Genomic DNA, 25,732 nt, shown 5'->3' with positions numbered 1-25,732 from the left:
GGTATAAGTGTCTCAAGTGTCTCAAGGGCTATGAATGCAGAACAAGATGAGCCCCCTTCCATCTGGCCTCAAGGTCAGATCCTGGAGGAGGAAGAGGGGGAGAAAGAGTAAAAGTTCTGTTCTGATTTCATAAGAATCCCTGCATTGTGTTTGAGGGATTAAGAAAGAGGAGAGAAGAATGTGTTTAATACTGGTGTTAAAGTTTTAGGGGAAGTGCCAGACTTGGGGAGTGAGGGGGATCCCTTAAGGAATTTGCAAACCCCCCCCAGTATCCTAGTCAGGACCTGGAACATGGTAGTCCCTTAATAAATGTTGGTTGCAATAACAGTTCATTTCTGTTATAACAGATTAAAAAATACTCAGAATGCACCCTCCCCACTAAAGCTCCCCCGTTTAGATCAGTCAGGATTTACCATATGACTTCTCATCTTAATACAAAAATACAAGGTGGTGGGGCAGCTAGGTGGTGCAGTGGAGTACCCTGGAGTCAATAGGACCTGAGTTCAAGTCCAGCCTCAGACACTTAATCTTGCTTAGCTGTGTGACCTTGGGCAAGTCACATAATCCCAATGCCTTGCAAAAATCCAAAACATAAATTCAAAAAGTTTAAATAAAAGTGTCATATCAAGGATATCAATAAAAAATGCTCCCAACACTGTGGCCTAAGAAAAGTCCCATCATCTCATAAACACCCACAGAAAGTAGACCATGAGTCCAACTATAGCCCAGTCCTTCCCTGGTCAGTCTAGGGAAGCTGTAAATGTTGGGGTGATGAACTACCCCAAAGAAAGCAAGAAAGGAGCTACTTTCTGATGCCTTTATCATTAGTACTCTCCACCACACAAACTGATGAGAGGTCAAGAATTGGCTGTTTTCAGCTAACCAGGATCTAGGGGCAAGCCTCTAGGAACAAGTCTGCATCTTCACAGGAGAGACAAACTGTGAATGCCTTCAACCCTGCAGAACATGAAGCCCTGAAACTCAGAGAGAATCTCCCCATCCCCCAGCAGTAGCAGCAGCAGCAGCAGCAGTGAACACTTTTCTTCACTTGATCACTTCCATTTTCTCCACAATCTTTCTGAAATTACCTGTGTCCAAAAATCCCCTTCCCTAAGATGAGGTCCCAGAGTCATAGGATCATGGTGCGCCAGACCTCTGAAGAGACTCTTTATAATTCAGTCAGTTAATTAACACATTTTTATTAAGGACTGATTGTGCCAGATTCTTCAGCCGCCTGATTGAGGAATAACCAATTAACTTTACCCTACTGGCCAAAGTTTGTCACCTGATAATATCATACTGTGGAAGAGACTGGGTGATATGGGAAAGACCCGACGAAAAGATCAAGGTCTCCTAATGATCACCAACTGTCCTGATCTTACTATGGCAGGCCACTGGATTCACATGGGCTTGTGGAAATGGGATCTTTGCATAATAGCCCCTCACTTTAATCAATCTTATATGTAAGTCATGACATCACTTTCCAAAGTCATAGTCTTCAATATCAAAAGACAACGACTCCTCCTGTATGCTGGGGATGAAATCAATGAAGGAAAAAGTCAAATTTACTAAGATCCTACAATATGTCAAGCAACCAAGAGATGAATGAATGAAAAAATATTGAATAAATGCTAACTGTTGCAAGCTCTGAAAAACAGAGAAGACAGGGTTTGCTCTCAAGGAACTCCTAGTCTAATAGGGACACAACATACCTCTCTGTTTCTGGTATTGAACCACTTGACAATGCAAGAACTTTGGTGATGGGAACTTTCTTTGGAGTCTTAGCTGTGGCTACAGCATCCACTGAAGCATTGTCCAGGATTGGATACAGGGCCAGTGTCTTAGATGGGAGAAAATTGTTGCTAGTCCTAGGACTCTTAGTTTTAACTGTCCACCCATGAAAAGGAACAGCAGTTAATGTTGATGGCAACAGGTAAGGGAGGTCCTTTCTCCATAGTGATTTCTCCCTTAGTTGATGGCAGTGGGGCTCAGTTTGAAAGCAGGCTCATTGATCTAGGGAACACTGCTATTCCCAAGAATTTTGGATTCTGAGTCCTTGCTTTCTCCAAGATTTGAGGGGTGGTATTAGTTAAGATAGTAGTTTGATGTTCCTGGTATATGTTGCCTCTCTCCCTTTTCTCAAGAAACTTACATTCTAATGGATGGTTGAATAAGCAAGATGTAAAGGCAATGATTTCCACCCACCTTATTCTTATCATAGAATCTGAGAGATCCATCAGACTGTTCTAGCAACCCCAATCTGGATGCAGTAGAGAGGGGAGAGACTGGAAGTGGGGAGATCTGTTAAGAGGCCAGTTCAGGTGAGAGTTGATGATATACTGGACAAGATGTGCTGTGTGAATGGAGAAGAAAAACCACATTGGATATATGGGATGAGTCAGATAAAAGGTTGCCAAACTGGTTGTCTAACAGCATAGGATTGATCTGGATAGAAATAGGAAAATTAGAGAAAGAATTCATGTTTCAAATTTTAGACATATTGAGTTTGAGACATCTACAAAATATCCTGCTGGAAATATCCAATAAGCAGTTGGTGATGTGTGACATAAATTGAGAAGAGAAGCCAGGGTTGGTGTGATAAATCTGGGAGTCACTGCCTAGAAGATAATTAAATTCATGACAGTTGGTGAGAGAAAAGAGAAGGCCAGGACAGACCAGTGAGGGGATGTAGGCCCAGAAAAGATGACTGAGAAGGAGCAGCTTGACAGGTAGGATCAACCAAGGTGGGACAGCCTCACAAAAACATGTGGAGACCTCTTACATGGCATTGGGCCAATCCCTTCTTCTCTTGAGCCCTCCATTTTCTCATCTTCTAGTTCTGTGTTCTGGAAACCACAGAAAGATAATGGAGACCTTCTTTCCCCAAGAAGAACACTGCCTTCATTGGAAAGCCAAAAATACACCATCTTTGACAAATTTTCATTTCATGTGCTTGATTTTTTTTCAAACCAGCTTTTTTTCCACTGAAGTGATGGCAGCCACTCCCAATGAGGCCTTTGCTCTGGTTTCCTTCCCTCCATAGTCTTCCAGTGGAGCTACTGAAGCAGGTTTGTGATCAGTTGCCTATAAATCAAATCCTGCTTTCCACAAGCAATTTTCCATTATTGCTAATTTGTTTGTTTCTCATTTCCTCTGATCATTAGGGCCTCCAGTTGTGAGCACCAAATTGGAAATAATTTCTTTGACATTTGAAAAAAACACTCTCGCTTTATTGAATGCCATTTGGCTGTGACGAAAGAGCATTTGTGTTTACAGAGGAGCCAGTAGCTCCAGTCACAATGTCCCTGACCATGCCTAGTACTGATTTTGTCCTTGGCGCCCAGTGATAGCAGGGCTATTGCCTTCTTTCAGTTGAAAACACCTCCTGGACCTTGCACCAGTCATCTAAGATGTGTGTGTTTTGCTGCTTTCCCCACACCTGACATGAGAACTTGGGTTTTCCAACAAATCTATCTAGATAAGCGCCTCTAGATTGCTTCATTTTTTTCTTGTTTTTTTTGCAAAGTAATGGGATTAAGTGACTTGCCCAAGGTCACACAACTAAGATAATAAGTGCCTGAGGTCAGATTTGAACTCAAATCCTCCTGACTCCAGTGCTCTCTATCCATTGTGCCATCTAACTGCCACATTCTAGATTTCTATCTAGATTTGTGGGTCACACCAAGTACAAGGAACCCAAAATGAGAGTCTGCCCCAGTAACACTGTGGTTGTTAGATCTACCCCACCTTATAAAATGCTAACTATGGCCATCCCTTCTTTGAAAAGAGGGAGACCAGCTGGGCAAAGATAAGTAGAGATGCTATGGAGGAGGGAGTAAGAGGTGCCATTACTAATGGGTATTTGAGCACTTTGTGAAAGGCCCAGCCCTAGGGCTGGGGACATCATCATTTAATAATGGTGGGTGCTTGCCTCCCTCGGGAAACACACTAATGGAAGCAATACCATGTCTACAGATTAAAGGCCTAATTAAACAGAGAACCAGGCCACTTCTAGCTGGAGGAATACTTGGGATGGGCCCAAGAAGCAAGAAGATTTCACAGAATCCCAGGCCCTCGGGGTCCTCAGAGAAATCTAGTCCAACCTATATCTGAACATGAATCTCCCCTAGAATACTTCCAACAAGTATTGGTTGTTGGATGACCTCCAAGAAGGGGGGCAATCACTGCCTCACCATGGCAACAGAGAGAAATGGAGGCTGCGGTCCCTTCCAGCCCTGAGCATTGGCAGGTGGGACTCTGGGACTAGCAAGTGGGCCAGATTCCCTGGAGCATCTTAGAGCACATGAAGAATAGTGTGAGGTGAGGCAAGAGGGTAGGTTGGAGCCAGATTGAAGAGGGTATTGAATTAGGCTAGTACTTGGTATTTTCTCTGGAAGGTAATGGGGAGTCACTGAAAGTTTTTTTTTTTAACAAAGTTGTGATTTGGTCAGGCCAGTGTCTTAGGAAAAGTGTTTTAGCAGCTTTGGGAAAAGGTTACTTGGTGCTTTGGAAAAAGGGTTGGATTTAGCATCAGAGTCAAAATGAATTTATTAACTATGAGCTAAGTAAATGCTGCAGGTGTGAAGGAATTTATTAAATGCAGCAGATGTGAAGGAATTTATTATAAATGATAATAACAGTTAGCAATTATATAGCATTTTAAAGAGTGCGAAGCACATTCTTTCATTTTTAACCTTATATCAACCCTGAGAGGTAGGTCCTGTTATTAGCCCCATTTTCCAGATCAGGAAATTGAGTCGAACAGAGGTTAACAGACTTTCCAAGGGTCACATAGCTAGTAATCATCAGGGTCCAGATCTGAATTCTGTCTTTGGATTATAGGTCCAGTTCTATATACACTACACCCCTAATTGCTCTAAATAAAGGCAAAAACAGTCTCTAACCTCAAGGAGCTCCCATTCTATTTGGGGGGGGGGACCATATGCAAACAGTTATGTACATACACAACTCAGTATAAATGGGAAGTCATTTCTGAGGAAAGGCACTCACAGTGGAAGGGACCAAGAAGGGTCCTTTGAGGAAGATAATGTTTGGACTAATCTTTTTTTTTTTGGACTAATCTTGAAGGAAATCAGAGAAATTAAGAGGCAGAGATTATGAAGGAGAGCATGTTGAGCATAAGAAACTTTCCATGTAAAGGCATAGAGTTAGAAGGGATATTGTCTCATATGAGGAACAGTAAGAAGACTAGTGTCCCTGGATAGCAGAATATGTGGAGGGCAGTAAGGTGTAAGAAGACTGAAAAAAGTACAAAAGAATCCCTAAAAGCTAGAAGACCAAATGGAAATCAAGGACTCAGTGAGACAGCTAGAAACATTAGAACAAAACCAAATGATTGAACAAATGGAATAAAAAGTGAGATGTTTTTTAAAAAAACTGATCTAGTAAACAGATCAAAGAGAGATCATTTAAGAATCATCATGAAAATTATGATTACCCAAACAATATAGGTTAAGAACTTGTAAATGTAAACTGCCTCAATCTATTAGAACCAGAGAGTAATGTAAAGACAGAACCTACCAATCTACCATCCAAAAGGAAAAGTTCCAGGAATGTTATAGCCAAAATCTAAAGTTCCCATATGAAAGGGGAAATTTTGCAAGCCTCCAAAAAGAAGCAGTTCAAGGGGCAGCTAGGTGGCATAGTGGATAGAGCACCAGCCCTGGAGTCAGGAGTCCCTGAGTTCAAATCCAAACTCAGACACTTAATAATTACCTAGCTGTGTGACCTTGGGCAAGTCATTTAACCCCATTGCCCTACAAAAACAAGAAGGAGGAGGAGGAGGAGGAAGAGAAAGTTGTTCTTGTTCAAGTAATAGGGAATCACATTCAAAATCACACAAGACCTGGCAGCTGCTACTTATAACCCAGAATAATTTACCCTGCAAAGATGAAAATAATCCTACTGGAGGTAAAAATGGATCTTTAATGGAATAAAGGATTTCCAAGCATTTCTGATGAAAAGACCAAAGCTGCGTCAAAAAATGAGTCAAAAGAAATCCTGAAAAGCCATCCACCATCCTTGCAAAAATAGCACACCATTTTTCTGCAGATGAAGCCTAAATTGAAAGAATGGTTTGTTAACCCATATAAAACCTAGAACAAGGAAACAGAGAAGAAAAATTGTTATGCCTCCCAGCAAGTATGAGAACAGGTTATTGCGTTCTCTGTTCCTATTCCAATACTCAGTCATATGGAACTTGAAAAAACACATTAACACCTCTAAAACAAAGCTGCTAATGGAACTGTGTCAGCAAAGCTGTGACTCAAAAAGGCTTCAGCATCTAAAAAGAGGAGCCAAGCTCCACAGCCAGCTCTCAGGCTAGAATCTGGTAGCATTAGAAGACAGGAGAAGCATGAAGTCATACAGGCCCTAGGCCAGGATGGAGGTTTTTGAGTGAATCTGAATCAATTTGTTGGGGGAGGGGGCAGGGGGGAGGGAAGTCAGTCTGTAAACACTATTTCCCTCTCTTTGTGTTTTCCTTTGCTCAGCATACTATTTAGCACTTCAGATTTGATCTTTACATCAACCTTGGAAGTCCATGCTGTTATTCCCAGAGGAATCAGAGGCAGAGTTGAAGTGAATTGCCCGAGTCACACAGCTAATAACTATCTGAGGTGGGATTTGAACTTATCTCCTTGACTCCAAAAGATCACCTCTCTACCTCCCATGCTGCATACATTCTGTTGAAAAGGATTAGTCTTAATAGAAGAGAAAAAAAAAAAAACAACTGAAAAAACGGTGTCATTAAAACCAGGGAAAGGAGAGTGTCTTGGAAGAAAGGATGTTCAACCATGTCAAAGGTTGCAGAGAAATTCAAGAAGGATAAAAATTAAGGGAAAAAATCATTGATGGGGCAGCTAGGTGGCACAGTGGATAGAGCACTGGCCCTGGAGTCAGGAGTACCTGGGTTCAAATCCGGCCTCAGACACTTTAATTACCTAGCTGTGTGGCCTTGGGCAAGTCACTTAACTCCATTTGCCTTGCAAAAAAACCTAAAAAAAAAAATCATTGAATTAGCCAACAAGAGATGAGTGGTCATCTTGAAAAGAACAGTTTCAGTCAAGTGGTAGGTCTAGTAGTGTGTAAAAGGGAGCAGTATGAGAAAGGGAAAGGGCTAATGGGATGATGGCTCAAGAGAGCAGAAGTTCACACAAAGGTTTTTTTGAAGATAGGGAAGATCTAAGCATATATGAAGTTAGCAGAGAAGGAACAATTGAAAATTAAGGAGAAAAATTGAAGGTAAGAGCTTCTGAGAAGACAGGAGAGGTATATGCACAAATAGTTAGGCTTAGCCTTGACAAAGAGAAGGACCATCTCATCATTTTAGTAGAGATGTCCAGCAATGAAGTTGTAAGGTGGGGCTAGAGCTCAGGAGTAGGGTGAGGAAGAGAGAGAGAGACAGTGACAGACTGGATTTGGACTTCATACACCTGGGTTGGATTCCTGACTGTCTTTGAGTAGCTTCCCACTAGCCCCTTCTGGCTAAAGGGAACTTTCTTTCCTCATCTATGAAATGGGGTTGATAACTTTGTCTCCCTCTCTGCCTTAGGACATCTGGGTTTATCAAGGAAACAAGTGTAATTTCTAAATACTCCAGAAATTATGATAGAATACAGGCTCTGGAATCAGGAGAACCTGAGTTCAAATCCCACCCCAGACACTTCATACTCACTAGTTGTGTGACCTTGGGCAAGTCACTTAACTCCACTGCCCCCACCAAAATAAATATTCCAGAAATTCATGTAGTGTTTAATGTCCAAAGGTCAACTTTAGACCCTCAGCCAAGAGTTTGATCTACCTAAGGTCCCAGGATCAGAGTGGAGAAAGGGTTCCTGGGAAGCTCAGTCAGCACATGTGTCTTCCTGGTTGCCAGGTCACAGAGTGTTCTGGTGGTTTAAACATTAAACTTGACATGATTCCAAATGGGAGGCAGGCGGCGTCCGCTCCCTCTGGACTCCCCAGAGTCCTCCTCCTGACTCTCCGGGAACCTTCAGAGCACTCACACTTCACCCTCCCACACAGGCAGCTGCTTTTATTAAGTGCCTACTATTTACCAGGCCCTGTGGAGTTAGAAATGGGTACACACACACACACACACACACACACACACACACACTCTCAGACTCACGATATACACACATACACATATCTAGACACACATACACACACACACATAAAGGAGGATCTGAGAGCTGTGTCCAAGTGTGTGAAGGGCTCTTCTATGGGGAGGGATCAGCCCAAGGGCAAGAAGCAAGAACCATGAGGGAAGAGATGGATGTCAGAAGAAACTTCCCACAACTGTATGAAAAGTTCACCTCGCTCATCAACCCCTTCCCATGTATCTTCATCAATAAGATTAAAATCATAGAAATACCCAATCCACTTGATGAACCTTCAAGCCTTTTCTATTATTGGGAGCTTAGGAGCTCTCATCCCCAGTTCATAGGCTAACAGACCTTGGTCACTTGCTCAGCATGAGAGCCATCTGAGAGTGGAACAGGTCACCTGTCCAGAGAGGTGGTGGCCCAGGCTAGACAATCCCCTGAGAGAGATGATCTGACCTGGGGTGGCACATGTGGCCTCCAGGGTCTTCTGTCTCTTGACCAATCAATTTCTTTACAGAAGAAGAGAGTAGGGGGCAGAGAGTTGCTGAGGGGCTTGCTCCACCTGCTCTTACCTTGTGGGGACCAGGCTGGCTGCTGCTCTATCTACACCTGCCTAAAAACTATTTTCCAGGTTTTCTCTCCACAGGTATGTACCTCCAGGCATTTAGGGGGGCTTTCCTGCTCGGGTTCCAGAGCCCATTATCAACTGCTTTCAAACTTCTCCCCCCCTCACTCCCAAGTGTCCTCTGGGCAGGAGGAGGGCACCAGCATTGTGCCTGGCAAGGACAGGTGACCATGCATCCACACAGGTGCCTCCTCACAGGGCAGATCATTGCTTCCAAATAAAATGCTGAGAGCAGGGGCCCATCAATATCACAAATCCTCAGAAGGAAATGTTCATTTAGAATCAATTTTAGGGTGTTTCAGACGGTAAAGTCCTTTTAACTAGATCTCTGGTGAGGGTGCAGAGGCAGTTTATGGGGCTGTAAATCCAAGGTGGAGCGGTCTCAGTATGATGCGCGTCTCCCTGCTCTCAAGCTGTTCCTTCCATACCAACGGGGGCCCCTGCGAGCAATGTTGCCCAAATATTCTGTAAATCACAGGCAGGCCCACAGTAATGTGAAATATGACTTTCAGTCATCTAGTAGTCACAAGAGGAACGCCCGTCTCACGCCCATCACCACTAACATTGGTTATGGGTAATAACACTTTCCATCACAACTATTTTTGGAAAACGGGTTTATTTTAGACCTTCCCTCCCCCAAAGGATACACTGAAAACATTCTACCAAGGACACAGCCTCCTACAAGCTACAGTCCATTAAACCAATGAGGAAACAGAAACTTCCCCCAGCCCTGCTCCTAGATTAACTTCTTCAGAGGGGAAAAAGAAAAAGAAAAAAAGAGGGGGTGGGGAAAACCCTTCCCCACTCTTGGCTGCCCTCTTCCTACCCTGTGGGCACCCCTCTCTGAAGGAGCCTAATGGGGAGTGACTTGGCCCTTACCCGAGCTGAAGGGAGGGGGGTTGGCCGTCTTCTTGAGTGCTAGAGAGTCCTGTGAGCCCACAGCAGAAATAGGGTGGCCCTTTGAAGGTTGAGGTGCTGGATGCTTCAGTGATAGCAAGAGTACCTCCTGGGGACCTTGGGTACCCAAGTGGACTCTGTCTTGATGGCTTACAGGCTTGCCTCCCTTTGGCCACAGGTTTGCTGAGGGTCCTAGACTCATGGCCTCCATCAAGGAGCAGGCAGCCATCAGCCGGCTACTGAGCTTCCTCAAAGAGTGGGACAATGCGGACAGGACTGGCAGAAGCCTCATGCTGGACAGGTTCATCAGACTCAACCAAGGCAAAACAGCCCCTCAGCTGGAGCAGGAGTTTTCCCAAGGGGCCAGCTTGTTCCTGCTGCGGCTGACCACATGGCTGCGTCTCTCGTATCCTTTGCAGCCCTGGCTCTTGTGTCTTGAGATGCTGGGTCTGGAAAAGGGGCAGACTGAAGCCTCAGGCTTTGGAAAGTGGCCTTGTGTGCCACTGCCAGAGCCTGGAAGAAGCAGGGCACCCTCTGTGCCATTCAAGTCAATAACCATCTATTTAGTGCCTACAATGTACAGGGTGTTGAGCTCCAAAGGAAGCTTTGAGAGGAAGTTTGGGGGGATGCTGCAACAGAGTGCCCCCAAATCATCTTCCTCAGTCAGAGGGAGTGTGCTCTAGTCAGCAATAGTCAGAAACTTTTATTAAGCTCTTACTCTGAGTCAGTCTCTGTGCTAAGCTCCTGGGATCCAAATACAAACAGAAATGAAGTCCCTGCCCTCAAGGAGTTTATATTCTAACGGGAGATTTAGCAAGAAGAGCCGTGGGGTAAGGTAGACAGTCTTCTAGAGAGAAGTCAGCTGGGTCGGGTTCCAGAGAAGAAGCAAAAGGAGACTGGAGGACCAGCCAATCAGAGGGAGAGGCCAGATGAGAAGGGAGGTCATTCTAGGTGGGAGGTACAGTGAACGGAAAATACCTGGAGGCAGGAGATAGAGTGTCTCATTCAAGACACATCCATGAAGCCATTGTTGCTGGATCAGAGTACATGGAGGCATGTTAAATATAAAAAGCCTGGAAAGGTAGGAGGGTCAGGTTATGAAGGACTTTGAATACCAAAGAAAAGATTTTATATTTTTATGTTTGATTCTGAAGGCGATAGGGAGTCACCAGAGTTTATTAAGTAAAAGGGATGAGGAAGAGAGGAAGAGCCAACCAGGAGGGAGTCAGACTGCTTTTATGTTGGTGTCCAGTCAGTTCAGTCTTATCTGGTTCTTCATGACCCCCTTTGGAGTTTTCTTGGCAAAGATACTGAATGGTTTGCCACTTCCTTCTCCAGGTCATTTTACAGATGAGCCAACTGAGGAAAACAGGTTGAAATGATTTACCCAGGGTCACACAGCTTTTAAGAATCTGGGGCAGTATTTGAACTCATGAAGAGGAGTCTTCCTGACTCTAGGCCTGGTCTTCTATCCACTCTGCTACCTTGCACGCCCTAGACCTATGCTTTAGGAAGATCCACTTGCCACCTGAGCGGAAATGGACTGGAGAATGGAAAAATCTGGAATAGAGAAACCAATCCTTAGGAGAATGCAGATGAGAGGCAAAGAGCCTGCTCAAAGTATGGGAAGGGGAAAGATACTGAACATTTTCCAAAGCCCCCCCCACCCCAGAGAGAAGCATGATGTGGATGCTGACCCAACAAAGGAGGCCGAGCAAAGTCAGGAGAAACCAGAACTGAGAGGATGGTGATGTCTGGAGGGCCTGCAGGGAAGACCTAGAGATGGGGCAGAGGGGAAAAAAGAACCCTTCTCTTTCAATGTTCAGCCTTCCTCATATTCCCAAACATTTTCAAGTTCTGGCAGGTCCCATTAGCTGGAAAAGCATCAGCTCTGGGGGTCTGCTGGAAGGCCCAGCCCAGCCATGGACAGCAAAACTCATCTCCAGAAGGTCCCCACCATCTCTAATCCTGGGAGTCCTGGGGCTAGCTAAGCTTGTCCAGTAGGAAATGCATTTTATTGGTCAATGTAGCTCATGAAACTATCTCCTATGGGCTAGAATTGGGGGATAATCTCTTTTGATGGAAGGGTCCCACAGGATCATTTGTACCTGAAGGGTAGTCGCCAAGCCAGATGGCCCCTTTTCAGGCATGTTGGAGAAAGGATGGTTCTTGTTGAGGTTGAGTAGATGCCCCTGAGGTCCCTGCCAACCAGAGACTTCTGTGATGGTGAGACGGAGCCTGGATCCTGGGAAGTAGAGAGCGAAAGAGTGCTCCACTTGGAATCAGAAGCCCTGGGGTTGAGTCCTGCTCAAAGACTCATTAGTCTGATGTCAGGTCCCCTCTCTCTGGACTTTCATTTTCTCCTGGAGGCTGGGGGGGGGGGGGGCGGGTCAGACTGGGGAGGCCACAAGGGTGGGGAGCCAGCTGGGCTGAGGAAAAAGGTAATCTCTCCTTCCCAGCCTGGTCCACTCACATGTTACCCCAACCAAAGGTCCTTAGCTGAGTAGCCATTACCTACCCACACACCTCCAAACCCCCAAACCCCCCCACACACACTGTTCCATAATCTTTCCATCTCAGGGACTGCATTGCAGCTCTCTGGGAAAGCTGAGTCCTGTTCCTTGACCAGCCTTCCTGTCCTCCATCCCACATCTACACAGCTTTCACTCTCCTGATCATTCTTTGTTGACTTCTTCGTAAAGGGTCATTTTAAAAAATCATATTGAGATTGAGTTGATGAAAAGTATATAAAGCATTCAGATGCAAGGGGTGGGACTCAGGATACAGAGGGGAGGCTTGAGCTAAAAAAGGACCATGGAGGCCATCTTCAGAAGGTCCAGAGAGGTGAAGAGATTTCTTTTTTTTCCCTAATTGATATTTTATTTTTTAAATGACATTCACCTTTATGCATATGCATATTTTAAGAGACACAATTTCCTTCCACCCTCCCTTCCCACCCACCTCCCCTCAGCCACGAACAGTCAGGTGAATATTGTCCATACACATTTGTGTTTAACATGTTTATGTTTACAGATCAGTCATTTTCTGTATGAGGAATTAGGATTAAGGGAAAAGGAAGAAAACCATGAGATAGGAAAGAAATGCATAAGAGAAATTTTTAAAGGGATTTCTTTAGTAAAGTGGGAAGTTCCTCAAGAGTTCTTTTGTCTCCATAACCCCAAGCCCACCCTTTATGGACATCCAAGAACTCTCAAACCAGTCTGGTGAAGACCAGTCTTCCTTGCAGCTTCCAGCAGAGCTCCTCTGGTGCAGCCCCATCTGGAGATGTTTTATATACTTTCCTTCAACTCAATCTCAATATGATTTTTTAAAATGACCCTTTACGGGGTGGCTAGATGGTGTAGTGGATAAAGCACCGGCCCTGGAGTCAGGAGTACCTGGGTTCAAATACAGTCTAAGACACTTAATAATTACCTAGCTGTGTGGCCTTGGGCAAGCCACTTAACCTCAGTTGTTCTGTAAAAACCTTAAATAAATAAATAAATAAATAAATAAATAAACAAGCAAATAAATAAATAAATAAAATGACCCTTTACAAAGAAGTTAGCACTGAATGATCAGGGGAGTGAGAATTGTGTGGGATAGGAGATGGTGGGCAAGAAACCCCTCCTTAGCAGAAAGGCTCTAACTTACCTCCCCTCCATTGCTGACAGCCTGCCACCAGGGTAGCTGGGGTGGGAGAGGTAGGAGCACAGTGCCCTACCTAGGGGTAATGAGCAATGCTACCTCCAAGGTTCCTCCTTTAATGGGTCATCCAGCTATATGACTGGGATCTGCTTAAATACACTGCTGAAGTCCATTGGCATCTTCCTCTCTGCTGTGAGCTGGTGAGTCTGGAGGCCATCTCAAAAGGGAAAGGGAGGGACCTTTGGCTCTGGGTCAAAGCCCAAGCTCCTGAAATGTTACAAATGGGATCAGGGACAAGAGACTTTGCAGAGCCGGGCTAGTCCCTGATATACAGCAGAAAAAAATCCTGAAGGATCATCTAAGCTCCCTTTTTTCCTCTCCAATCCCATTTTACAGAAAAGGAAACTGAGGCTTATAGAGAGGTAGGAACTTCCCCAAGATCACTCAGGCAGTAAATGACAAAGGAGGCTCCAAAACCAGGCTCTGGCCCCCCAGTGAGAATCATTTCCCAGAAGAGAAAGGCCAGGCCATCATGGAAACTCCTTTGGGATCTTTCAGGACAGATGCCCTGCTAAAAAGTTGGCAACTGAAACTTTTTTGTGTGTGCTTTGTGACTGTCTTGGGCAGTAATCGGTACCTTGTGGAGTTCCTTGAAGTTGGAGGAGTTTTAACCCTTTTGGAAATCCTGGGCCAGGAGAAAATAAAGGAGGAGAGCAAAAAGGAGGCCGTCCTGCTGCTCCAGATAATCGCCAATTGTGGACGGAAGTACAAGGAGCTCATCTGTGAGAGCTATGGTAAGCAGAGGGTGGGCTGTGACTGCCCAGAGGTCTCCAGAGTGGGGTGCTGCCAGTCACCTGGATGCCCATGGGTAGCCCCTGCTAGAACCAAGGCCCCAAGTGGCCAGAGCAGCCCCAGCCCAGGAGCCTTGGCCTTGGCTTCCCTCTGTGGGGGTGGGGGTGGGGCAGAGATGACCCAGGGAATCTGATTCTCTACTGCAGACCCCATGAGGCTTGTGTTTCTTCCCTATGCTCCAGGTGTGAGGTCTATTGCAGAATTTATGGCAAAGTCCCAATCTGAAGATAGCCAGAAAGAGGTGCAAATCCTCCTGGACTCTTTAGTCCATGGGAACCCCAAGTATCAGAACCAAGTGTACAAAGGCCTCATCGCTCTGATACCTTGTGCTTCCCCCAAAGCCCAGCAGTTGTCACTTCAGACACTCAGGATAGCCCAGGTGAGCATCCCTGTCCTGTTTCTTTGGAAATGCAGAGAAATCATCCCACATAGCCCTGACGGCTCTATGAGGCCAGGGTCCTGCCTCCAGCCACTTGGAAGTAGATGAACAAAAGTACCAGAGGACTCCATCTGGGGGAGGAAGCAGCTTTGTTTGGTGAGGATGGCATGAAACTGGAAGCTTGGATACAGCCACTCCCTCTCTTCTAGTTTCCATTTTCTCCAATACAAAAATAGAGCTGGGGGGTGGCTAGGTAGTACAGTGGATAAAGCACCAGCCCTGGAGTCAGGAGTACCTGGGTTCAAATCCAGTCTCAGACACTTAATAATTACCTAGTTGTGTGGCCTTGGGCAAGCCACTTAACCCTGTTTGCCTTGGGAAAGGAGATAGCCCACACATATTCAGAAGCAAGCTCAATGGCTTGCTGTATGTACCCTTGTGACTTTGGACCATTGATCTCTCTGGATGTCAGTGTCTGACCCATAAAATAGAGAGAGGGAGGGCAAGAGGACCCCTACAGAGACCCCTTCCAGTTCTAAACATAGATGATCCTATCAGGAGCACTCATGGTTCATTCCAGCTCTCAGTGTCCGAGACTAGTTATTTTGGTTTCATAAAGGAAATCAGAAAAGAAGACTTCTGAGCAGCCAGAGAAATCAAGAGAGAGGTTTCTATTTCTGATTTCTGATTTCTGAGGGGATTATTAACTCTGGGCAATTAAAGAAATAGCTGATCCTATTACGTGTTCTAAAATGTGCTATCTGTAGGTGGGGAGGGGGCAAGAAAATACCTATCATGTGGTTTTCATTTAGAATACTGGCATCACTTAGGGGAAAAGCTTGGCAAGGGTGTTGAATTAGCTAGACTGCAGTATCAACGTTAGCCACCAGGTGGGACTCTACTCAAACACCTCTCCTATACAAATTGAGCCCAAACTAATTTCTCTTCCCAGGGCTGACAACCTCAAGAAACTTCACTGGTTTTCCCCAGCCCTAATTTGGCATCTTACCATAAGACGTTTTCCCCTTTTTCCTCAGTTTCCATCACAAGATAATATTTGTAAAGGGCTTTGCAAACCTTAAATCGCTATATAATTGCTACTATTATTATTAGCTAGTCTAGGAAATGAAATATTGGCCAAATATTTAAATATGGAGGCAGCTAGGTGGTGCAGTGGATGTTTGGAATTAGGAAAATTCATGTTCCTGAGTTCAAAACCGACCTTTCTGACTGTGTGATTCTGGGCAAGTCACTTCACCCTATTTGCCTCAGTTGCCTCGTCAGACAAATGAACAGAAGGAATTAGCAAGCTAACCTCACTGAAGTACCGAGGCACCTTGAAGTTGGAGGCATGCATCCCAACCCCTCATCTCTATCTGGGAGAATGCCCAGGACCCAGAACCCAAGAGCTCTGGCAGTAGCAAATGTCTTCCAAACCACAGTCCTTCCTCTAGCCCAACATCTGCTGCCATCAGAGAAGGGAGAAATCATTGTGGAGAAGGGCCCCACTTTCTCTGCCATCACCAATACAGTTACTGACAACTTGCCACCAACAAGTGGGCACTCTCGAGAGCCCTGGGAGTAGCAGCCCCCTGCTCCCCCAAATCAACAGCCCCACCTCTAGTCTGGCCCTCATAGCCATCAGCCTGGGAAGATGGACCATGGAAACCATTTCTGCTTGTGCTGCTATTAAAACTCAGAAAATAAAAGTTCTCAGCACTAATGCCCTTGCAAATGTCAAATGGTTCAACTTCAGAAAATGATATGATTTCATCAGTAAAGCAACATCCTAAGGATCATGGGATCTTTCCATCTGACTTATGACTGAAACCTTCCATGTAGATTGTCCCCCCCATTAGTTCTCTTATTTGTATCTCCAACTCTTAGGACAATGCTTTGCACATAATGGCCCCCATAATCAAAGATTTTCATTCAAAGGACACTCTAGTACCTAGCCCAATCTCCATGTGGAAATATGTCTGGTCAGCAGGGCAGGGTATTTTTGGCCATCTGCTAAGTCTAAAAGAGACGCGACTCCACATTGGGTAGGTCTTGTGTATCCTTAGGCAACCATGAATCTGTATTAACAGACCATCCATGAGGGAACATTGAACTTTAAACCCCAAGGTCAATTAAATTGCAAGAACAGCTTTGTCACCTTTCAGAGAAAAAACCATCTAAGGGGAGAGAGATTTTTGAGAGACAGTGATCATATCACAAAGATTACCTAGGAGGAAGATGAGGCTATGAATGTTAAGGATTGATTGGCATCGTGAAGTCAAAGTTTAATGGGAAAATGATTATAGAAATAATTTAAGAACATTTCACCTAACAATGATAAAAAGTGAACGGCATACATATATATAACTGGATTTGAGAGTCAGAAGAGCCTGGTACCCAATCATACACCAAAGGAATTCCCATTTTTAACATACCCAGCAAGTGGTCTTCTAGCCTGTACCCAAACACCTCCATGGAGGGGAACCTACCAACACCTAAGTGGCCCAGGCTACTTTGGACAACTCTCATTGTTAAGGAAGTTTTGTTTGATAATGGAACTGGAATTGTTCACCCTCTCCCCAGCCCAACATTAAGTGAAGTGCTGGGGACACACACACACAAAAGAGGCATCTCTTTAATGATGCTTTCTAGAATTTTCCCAGGAATTGACATCAAGTTCACTTGCCTAAAACTTGAAGACTCTTCTATTTCTTTTTGGAAAATTGAGATAACCTTTGCCCTATAGTATCTCCTCCATTCTCCATGAACTTTCAATATCCCCATCAGTGTCTCCAGCAAATTCAACCAGTTCTTTCAGCATTTTGGATGTTGGGCATCTGGGCCTAGGGATTGTAAATGCTCCAGGATACCTCTCTGTTATCCTGCCTTACTAATCTGGGGTACCAGCTTCTTTCTTTATTTTAGTTCTGTGATTACTAGCATAAGAAGTCATTCTCCATTTCAAGGAAAACAAGCAAAATAATAATAGTTAATGTTGATAATGAAGAATGGGCATATCCCTCAAAATGTGGACAATGGGGGGAATTATCCAGTGAGAAGAAGGGACCATAAGAGTGAAGGCAATGATAAGTCCAGAGGTAGAATCAACCAGAATGAGAAGTCGTCTGAGACATGGTAGAGAAAGACTAGAGACTCGCCTTCTGAGACCAGATGAGCTGGGAAGAGGCAGGAGGAGGGGTCCCACAAATCATATATCACATCTGTCTGCCTTGCATAGACCTGTGAAACAGCAGAGACCCAAGACTGGGATTCAAAGGATTTCCATGAGCAAAGGTCAATCATCATAACAGTTTGCATTTATATGGTACTTTAAGTCCATATAATAGTATCTCATAAATATAATCTCATTTGCAACTGGCCCTGGGAGGTAGCCATCATTATGTCCATTTTACAGTTAAGGAAACTGAGGCAGACAGCATTGAAGAGACTTGCCCAGGATCACACAGCTACCAAATGCCCAAAGCTGGATTTGAACTCTGTTCTTCCTGAGCTGTATTTACTTGGCCACCAGCTGCCTAGCTGACCCCAGTCAACAAAGCTGACAGACATCAAACAAATGACTGTATTAGGCAAATTTGTCTCTAGCAATGAAGGGGTTTATATGGCCATTCAGAAAAAATTACTGAAAGGTTCTCCTTAGGGAGCCCACACTTATTGATTGATGGTAACTAATAATGCTAATGGCTAACACTGGCATGATGCTTTATGGTTTGCAAAGCATTTTACATGTGTTAACTTACTATACAATAAGTGGTAGAAACTGGGTAGCAGATCCCATCACCATTACTTAGGCAGTGGAGGTTTTCTAAGAAGGGGATTGCTTGTCCAATATTCCTAGAAGCAAGCCCAAATCAAAGGGCAGTCCTCTTGGAGGGGCTGTGTAAAGTTTTCTGCAGGGAATACAGCTTTGATAAAAGCTCAGAGCATAGCCCCAATAGACCCTAAGCAAGTCCCTTGTAAAGGGAGCCAAGTCCTGGGTCATGGGCTCCCTTGAATCCTTCTCGTTTTTTGAATCTTCTGTGGGGGTGAAATAAAAGCTATTGTTCTACATTGTGAGATGTATGTGTTGGTATAGGAACTGGAGACTCCTTTACCTACATGTTGGGGAACATCTATTCAGAGATTTTTCTGGATTCTTCCTGCTCCTTTGGGGAGGATTGGTCCCAAGAATGAATCTCTTTCTTTAGTTCATTGCTTTCACCAAATTGGAGAAATCTGAATTAGAAAGACATATGGCTTGTATCTAAGCTCCCCTTCCCTCCCACAGAAGTGCTCAGGGAAGATACCAAGATCTGGGACAATATTTTTTTCCTCTACTAACAGAAAATATATAGAATACAACAAAGAGTTCCCTGGACTCATGAGCACCATCCCCATGACCCATGAGACAGAACCATGAATAGGGGCCCTTAGCCTCATCAGACTTTATCCCACCCCTGAAGGTAAAGACACTTTGTAGGATTGTGGGACAAATACTTCCCATTCCTTTGGGACCCACACTGCCTGAGGAACTCAAGACAAGAACCAAGTGAACAAGGCCCAGATGTCTTGCCCCACCATCACACAACCTTTGTCAGGTTTCCAATGATGAGAATCCTACTCATTCTCTAATATTCAAGTTATTCAGGACACTTTCTCCTGGGAGAATTCACACTCAGGAATTCTTACATGGGAAATTCATTCCCAGATACTAGTCTCTGATCCTTGCTCAAAATAAAATAAAATAAAATAAAATAAATAAAATATAAAAGCCAAGAACTAAAAGTCTAAGGACTCACTCTTTTGTTGCCCAGAAAGTCAAGGTCTCTCACACTTTCCTCATTACCCCTCTGCGAGTGAGGTTAGGCTTTCATTTTCCTTCCCATTTAACAGATGAGAAAACTGAGGCACAAACAGACTTGTCCAAGATGTCACCCTGCTTGTCAGAGTCTGGAATTGAGGTTCCCAGCTTTCGGTTCATTGCTTTGAGAGGCATTAGTGTCCAAAAGTCACCATTTTACTCTGTTCTCTGTCCCTTCAGGCCATTGTGGGGAAAGTGCACCCTGCCATAGTGGATTTCCTAATGAAGGTCCTGCGTACCATGAACCTGGAAGTCCAGTATGAAGGTAGGAGGGCACTTGCCCACCTGCTTGGATTCTCTTGGTCTGGTTGGGGATCAGTCAAGGCAGGTTGGGGGAGCAATACCAGATGGAGGGGTAGATAAATGAGGCCTGACATGATGGATAAGGGAGGCCTAGTACAGGCTTGGGAGGGGATTCAGGAGCCAGATCTAACCTGGGAACGTTCAGCAGGTAAGGGTTGACCTTCTGCTTCAGGGGTTGGGGGGAGGAAGGTGTGCGAGGACCTGAGGGGGTGAGGAAGTGGAGATTTGGTTCTACCTGTTCCTGAGAATCCCTGAGTGAAGCCAACCACCTGGGCAGGTCCTCCTCAGCCTGGGCTCAGCTAATGGACTGAAGTAGGGAGAGCCAAGTTCAAGGGAGGGAAAAGAAAAAGGAGTCCCCTAATTCAGGTTTCTAAATTGCTCCCTCAGCTGCCTAGGACCAGGTGTTTGGGAGGCATCCCCTGTCATTGCTCACCCCTTAGATGGTTGGCTTCATTCAGGGATCCTCAGGAACAAGGAAGAGTTGTTCTCTATGCCCTCATCCCCTCACCTTCCCCTTCCCCGAGCCTCAGACTCATGTCCTGTCCACACCTGCTTAGCCCATTACAACAAGCCCAACATAACAGGTTAGCTTTGGCCCATGATCCCTTCCAGCAGGGCAGGGCCCTCCTGGGGCAATGTAAAGTTAGGCCCCCAACCCACATTTAAAATTGGAACCCCAACCATAGGGCCAGGAGGATTCTGGGCCTAAGGGGTGGTATGGGGGCTCAGGGCTTCTTGGCCCCAGGACCAGGGATCTGTCTGCTGAGCCACTCAGCGAACCTACAGCAGAGTCAGAGTGAAAGGAGAGAGAAATTATAGTACATGGTAGTGGAGAAATAAGAAAGGAGGGAGTTGCGATCAGCAATGGCAACGTTGGAAAAATATGGAAGTAACTTTGGTGATGGACTTATCATAAAAAACGTGATTCACCCATGACAGAGTGGTTGGTGTTGGAACAAAGACTCAAGCACATTTTTGATTATTATTATTATTTGGGGGAGGGTTCAGGACAAATGGGGCTGGGGGGCCTGCCTGGGGCCACATAGCAGGGTGATCATTGGGTGTCTGGGGCCGGATTTGGACCCAGGTGCTCCTGGCTCAAGGGCCAATGCTCTGTCTGCCACCCAGCCGCCCCTACTATTATTACTATTTTATTTTATTTTGGGTCTTTTTTTCTTTCTTTTTTTTTTTTTTTTTTTTTTGGTTTTTTCAGGGCAGTGGGGATCAGGTGGCTTGCATGTCACACGGCTGGGTGATTGTTGGGTCTATGGGGCTGGATGTGGGCTCGGGTGCTCGTGGCTCCAGGGCTGGTGCTTCGTCCATTGCGCCACCTGGCCATACCTACAATTATTACTATTATTCTTTTTTTTAATTTTAACTTTTTTTCCTCTCCCCTTTATCCCCCAAGCAAGTCTATATTCATGGGGGGAGGGGTATTTTGTTTATTCTTAAACAAGAATATTTTATTAATGTAAAAAAAACATTTGTACAAAATGAGAATTAAAAATAAAATTAAGAAAACCAAAAAAAAATTGGAACCCCAGAATGAACGATGGCAGGTTAATCCATATGCCTGTTTATGAAAGGACAAGTATTACCTGTCCTCCCCCAGACCATACCCCAGCATGAAAGAAGGGCCCTGCTTGAGACAATGAAGCTGGCCAGGGCTCAAGAGGCAGGAGGAGGGTAAGCAAGTCCAGTCTGGTAATCAGGGAAGGCTTCAAAAAGGAAGAGGCAAAGTGAGTCAAGGGAATGGCATGAGCAAAGGCCTAGAGATCAGAAAGTATAATGCAGAATTTTTGGACGAGGACAACATAGGAATTTGCTTTGCTTGTCTATGTTTATAAGACAGAAGGGTTCTATTTTTTTTTCTTTCTTTTATTTAGTGTGTGATGGGAGGTGGAAGAAAAAAGGACTTGGTAACTGAAAAAAATTATTTTAAAAAGGAAAAGAACATAAAATATATTCTATCACTTACTAAGTAGAGATGGAAATCTATTTTTAAAAACATTGAATTTGATGCTGATCTAGAGGCTAGTTAGCTCAAAATTAGGTCAGAGGGGAGGAGTCAGGTAGGGGATATGTCGAGTATCTGCAAAGGTAAGTTGAGACCAGGTTATAAAGGGCTTCAAAGGCCAGCTAAGGGAATTTACTTTAATCTGTAGGAAGGAGAGAGCCATTGAAAATTCTTGAGTAGGAGATGACATAATGAAAGAAACGCTGTGAAATAAGAATCAATAGGACTTGATGGTTAAATGGATGGGGGGGAGTGGAAGGTGTGAAATTAGAAGATGGAGGGAATGCCAGGAGGGCCTTGGAAGAGACCCTACACCCAGCCTCAGTTGACTTCTCTGCAATGTCCCTTCTTAGCCCTTAGCTCTTCTTCTTTGATGTCCAGAACAGAATTCATTATCTTTTCCCCTAAACTTGGCTATCTCCAGACTCCCCATTTCACCTTTTCTACATCTCTGGGGTGGCCCCCTGCTCTCCCCGTCAGCCACCAGCCTCATTCAGATCTCCATTGCCTCTCAGCTGGGGTACTGTGGCAGTCTCCTATTTGGTCTCCTTGCCTCCAGGCTCTTCCCTCTGCACAGGGTCTCCTCATAAAGTAGAAGACTGATCATGACTCGCCGCTCAGGAACTTCCTATGACTTCCTGGATGAAGCAGCACCTCCATTCTGTGGCTACAGCTCTCCTTCCAGCTTTATCTCACAGTATTTCCTTTCTTGTACTCTAGAGGTCAACCCAAAGGTAGCCTGCATGCTTTTTCATACATATCTCTTTTATTCTTATTTTTATTTTTTGGAGGCTGTCAGGATTAAGTGACTTCCCAGGGTCATACAGCTAGTAAGGGTCTGAGGCTAAATTTGAACTCAGATCTTTCTGACTCCTGGACCAGGGTTCCATCCATCGGGGTGCCCCTCAGGCACAATTCTTTCCAGTCCCTTTGTACAAATCTGGAATGCCATCTGATGCCATCTGCCCCTCCAAGAATCCCTTCATTCATAGAGGCTCAGTTCTCCTACAGGGAACTTTTTCTGATCCCTCTGGTTTTAAGGGGGCTCTGCCTCCCCCTGAAAATTATTGGACAGTATCCTTTCTGTTTCCTTGGCCTACTCCCCACCCAGGAGAATGTAAACTAAGAGCACTTAAGGAGGAACTTAAAAAATAAAGTCCAGGATCCCATTCTACCTCTGTCATTAGATATGTGAGCCTCAGTTTCCTAATCTGTAAAATAGACAAGGAATATCTATGGAATTGACCTCAAGTTAAGCAATAATGTGATTAAAGGGCTTCAAGATGCTAGGTGGCACAGTGGATAGAGCCCTAGGCTTAAAGAAAGATATGAGTTCAAATTCAGGTTCAGACATTTGCCAACTGTTTGATCCTGAGCACTTAACCCTGCTTGCCTCAGTTTCCTCATCTGTCAAGGGAACTGGAAAAGGAAATGGCAAACCACTCCAGTATCTTTGCCAAGAAAACCCCAAATGGGGTCATGAAGAGTCAGATGTCACTGAAATGACTGAACAAAGTGCATCAAAGGGAGCAGCTAGGTGGTCCAATAGATAGAGCACCAGTCCTGGAGTCAGGGGGACCTGAGTTCAAATCCAGATTCAGAAACTTAATAGTTACCTAACTGTGTGATCTTGGACAAATCAACCCCATTGCCTTAAATAAATATAATTTTTTTTAAAGAAAATAACGCTTCAAAGACTTTGAAACCTGAAAACAGACTTTACACAGTCCCTGCCCTCAGCTTACATTCTATTAGGGGTGGGATGGGGAGTAGCCCAAGGAAACAGAATGAAGTTCGAACAGCAATTTTCAGAGGGAGGCAGAGACCCCTTAAAACCAAAGTATCTGAAACAACTTCCTGAATGGTAATGGAATAATCATACATTAAGCACCTGCTGTATGCTAGGAACTATGCTTGATGCTTCACAAAAACCATTTCATTTGATCCTATATGAAAGGCTGTAAAGCTACGTATTGTCATTGACGTTATTTCTACCGATAACACAGCCCTCCTTCTCATGTACACTGAATGCACACTTAAAACTTGATGTTTAGCCCTGTTAGGTTTCATCTTCTTTGATCTAGCCCACTGATCAGGCCTAGACCTTTGGGATTGCTGTCAACTAGTGTGTAAGCTTTATCCTTCCCAGCTTTAATAGGAGGGGCCCTTATCCACCTATGCCTTTATCCAAATCCTAGGTTAAAAAAAAAATTAACCTGCACCAGTTCTTGAGGGCAGGTCCTGGGCTGGGTGTCTTTTGGCCTCCCTCCCCACCCAGCCCCATTGTTTTTTGTGTTTGGGGATTTTGCAAGGCAATGGGGTTAAGCGACTTGCCCAAGGTCACACAACCAGGTAATTGGTAAGTGTCTGAAGTCGCATTTGAACTCAGGTCCTCCTGACTCCAGGGTCAGTGCTTTATCCACTGTGCCACCTAGCTGCCCCTACCTGTATCATTGTTATGAGCATCTGAAACCTCTTTGCCATTAGAGACACCAAAGCACATCAATAGGGCATCTGAGCTCTAGTCCAAATATTCCAAAGTGTGGTGGCAAGACAAGGCATCATTCCTATGTACCCATTTCTTCTTCTGCTGTCCCCTCTTGTTTTGCCTTCAATCTTTCCAACATTAGGGTCTTTTCCAAAGAATTGGGCGGGGAGCAGTTTCCTCTACCTGTTAGCAGCTCTGTGGAACCCTATAGACATCCTCACTTGTCTCTCATGAACCCCACCTGCCCCCTCCCCTTCCCCAGGTCCTCTAACAACCCCACCACTTAGGCAAATAGGCAGCATCTGCTCCACATTCTCTCAATTCATCTTGAGTCATTTCAGTCTCTCCCTAGAATGCAAGGAAGTTTAGGCCTGTCCCTCAGACAAACTGCCCCAGATTGGGTAGAAGTTGGATTACATAGATTTAAAAAAGAAAAGCAAACAGTTCATCAGTACATAATGTTATTATGTATATGGAAATATCCTTTTTTTATATTTTGTTAAATTCAGAATTTTAAAAAGATTTCAAAAATATAAAAGGAACCGAGAGATACTATGAAGAATAGACCAGAATTAAAGGGCCTACCTTTGAATCAACTCTGTCACTTATGTGAATTTGGGCAAGTCACTCATCTTCCCAGGTCCACTCTAACTAGATGGCAACCTGTAATCTCATACCTGACAGCCCTTTCTCCAGCCCCTCCTCTTTTCTGGACACTCTGCCAGGATCCAAGCTAATTGGTGCCTCCTTGTCTGACTGGCAGAAAACTCATCAGAGCAGATCTGATCCTGGAACTGCCCCAGGGCATGGACTCAGGAGTCCTGGCCATCATGGCCTGCATCTCACTCAAGCTGCCCTGGCAACATCCAATATTCTTTCCTTTTTTCTGCTCTTCTCACTCCTGCTTTGGAGTTTTCAGTTCTGGTCTCACATGAGGTTGTTGCGGCTGCCCCAGGACTCTTCTCATGTTCCTACCTCCTGTTCCCTTGGGTGTCTCAAGTCAATCACAAAACCTTCCCCCTTAAACAAATAAAAGGGTTTCTCAATTTCAGCATGGACTAGCTACTCAGATTCTTCCATAAAACCTTCTTATTCCTAGCAAGAGACACTGATGAGCCTCAGTTTCCTAAGCTGTAAAATAAGAGTATTAGGCAAAATGACCATGAGGTTCCTTCCAGTTCTAAATCTTTGATCCTATGTATGATTATTTAAACAAATTCATCACCTCCCATCTTTGCCTCAGTTTTGCCCACTTTTCTTATGAGAGAACATTCTCAGGACATTCTCAGCCCATTAGCTCTGACTACTTTTCTCCCTTTCCAATCTTGCTCCCATGGTTAGCTGTGTCAACTCCACTCACTTCTGCTCCCAAAGCCCTCATTCCCTGGTCCTCTCTTGCCAAATCTCCCATCATCCACCTCCTCCTCTCCTACTTTCAAATTCCTGGGACTAGAAGCTCATAATAATGCACTCTAGCTGTATTGAAGAACTCAACTGGGGCCTTACTGCAGCAAAACAGCCCTTGCATTCCTC

At 44.7% G+C, this 25,732-nt stretch overlaps 1 protein-coding gene across 1 annotated transcript in view; it reads left to right on the top strand.

Annotated features, from left to right (window-relative positions):
- ARMH1 (armadillo like helical domain containing 1) overlaps positions 1-25,732 on the top strand; it is a 62,141-nt gene that overhangs the window by 2,584 nt on the left and 33,825 nt on the right. The window contains exons 2-7 of the mRNA XM_074220857.1: positions 8,647-8,775; positions 9,830-10,057; positions 13,431-13,499; positions 13,927-14,093; positions 14,334-14,530; positions 19,572-19,656. Coding sequence (XP_074076958.1) covers positions 9,852-10,057; positions 13,431-13,499; positions 13,927-14,093; positions 14,334-14,530; positions 19,572-19,656 — 724 coding nt within the window. The 5' untranslated portion in view covers positions 8,647-8,775; positions 9,830-9,851. The remainder of the gene's footprint in view (positions 1-8,646; positions 8,776-9,829; positions 10,058-13,430; positions 13,500-13,926; positions 14,094-14,333; positions 14,531-19,571; positions 19,657-25,732) is intronic.

This window comes from Macrotis lagotis, chromosome 2 (assembly GCF_037893015.1).
Source record: "Macrotis lagotis isolate mMagLag1 chromosome 2, bilby.v1.9.chrom.fasta, whole genome shotgun sequence".
Lineage (NCBI taxonomy): Eukaryota > Metazoa > Chordata > Mammalia > Peramelemorphia > Peramelidae > Macrotis > Macrotis lagotis.
The sequence above is the reverse complement of the archived record's forward strand: the minus strand, read 5'-3'. Positions and strand labels throughout refer to the sequence as shown.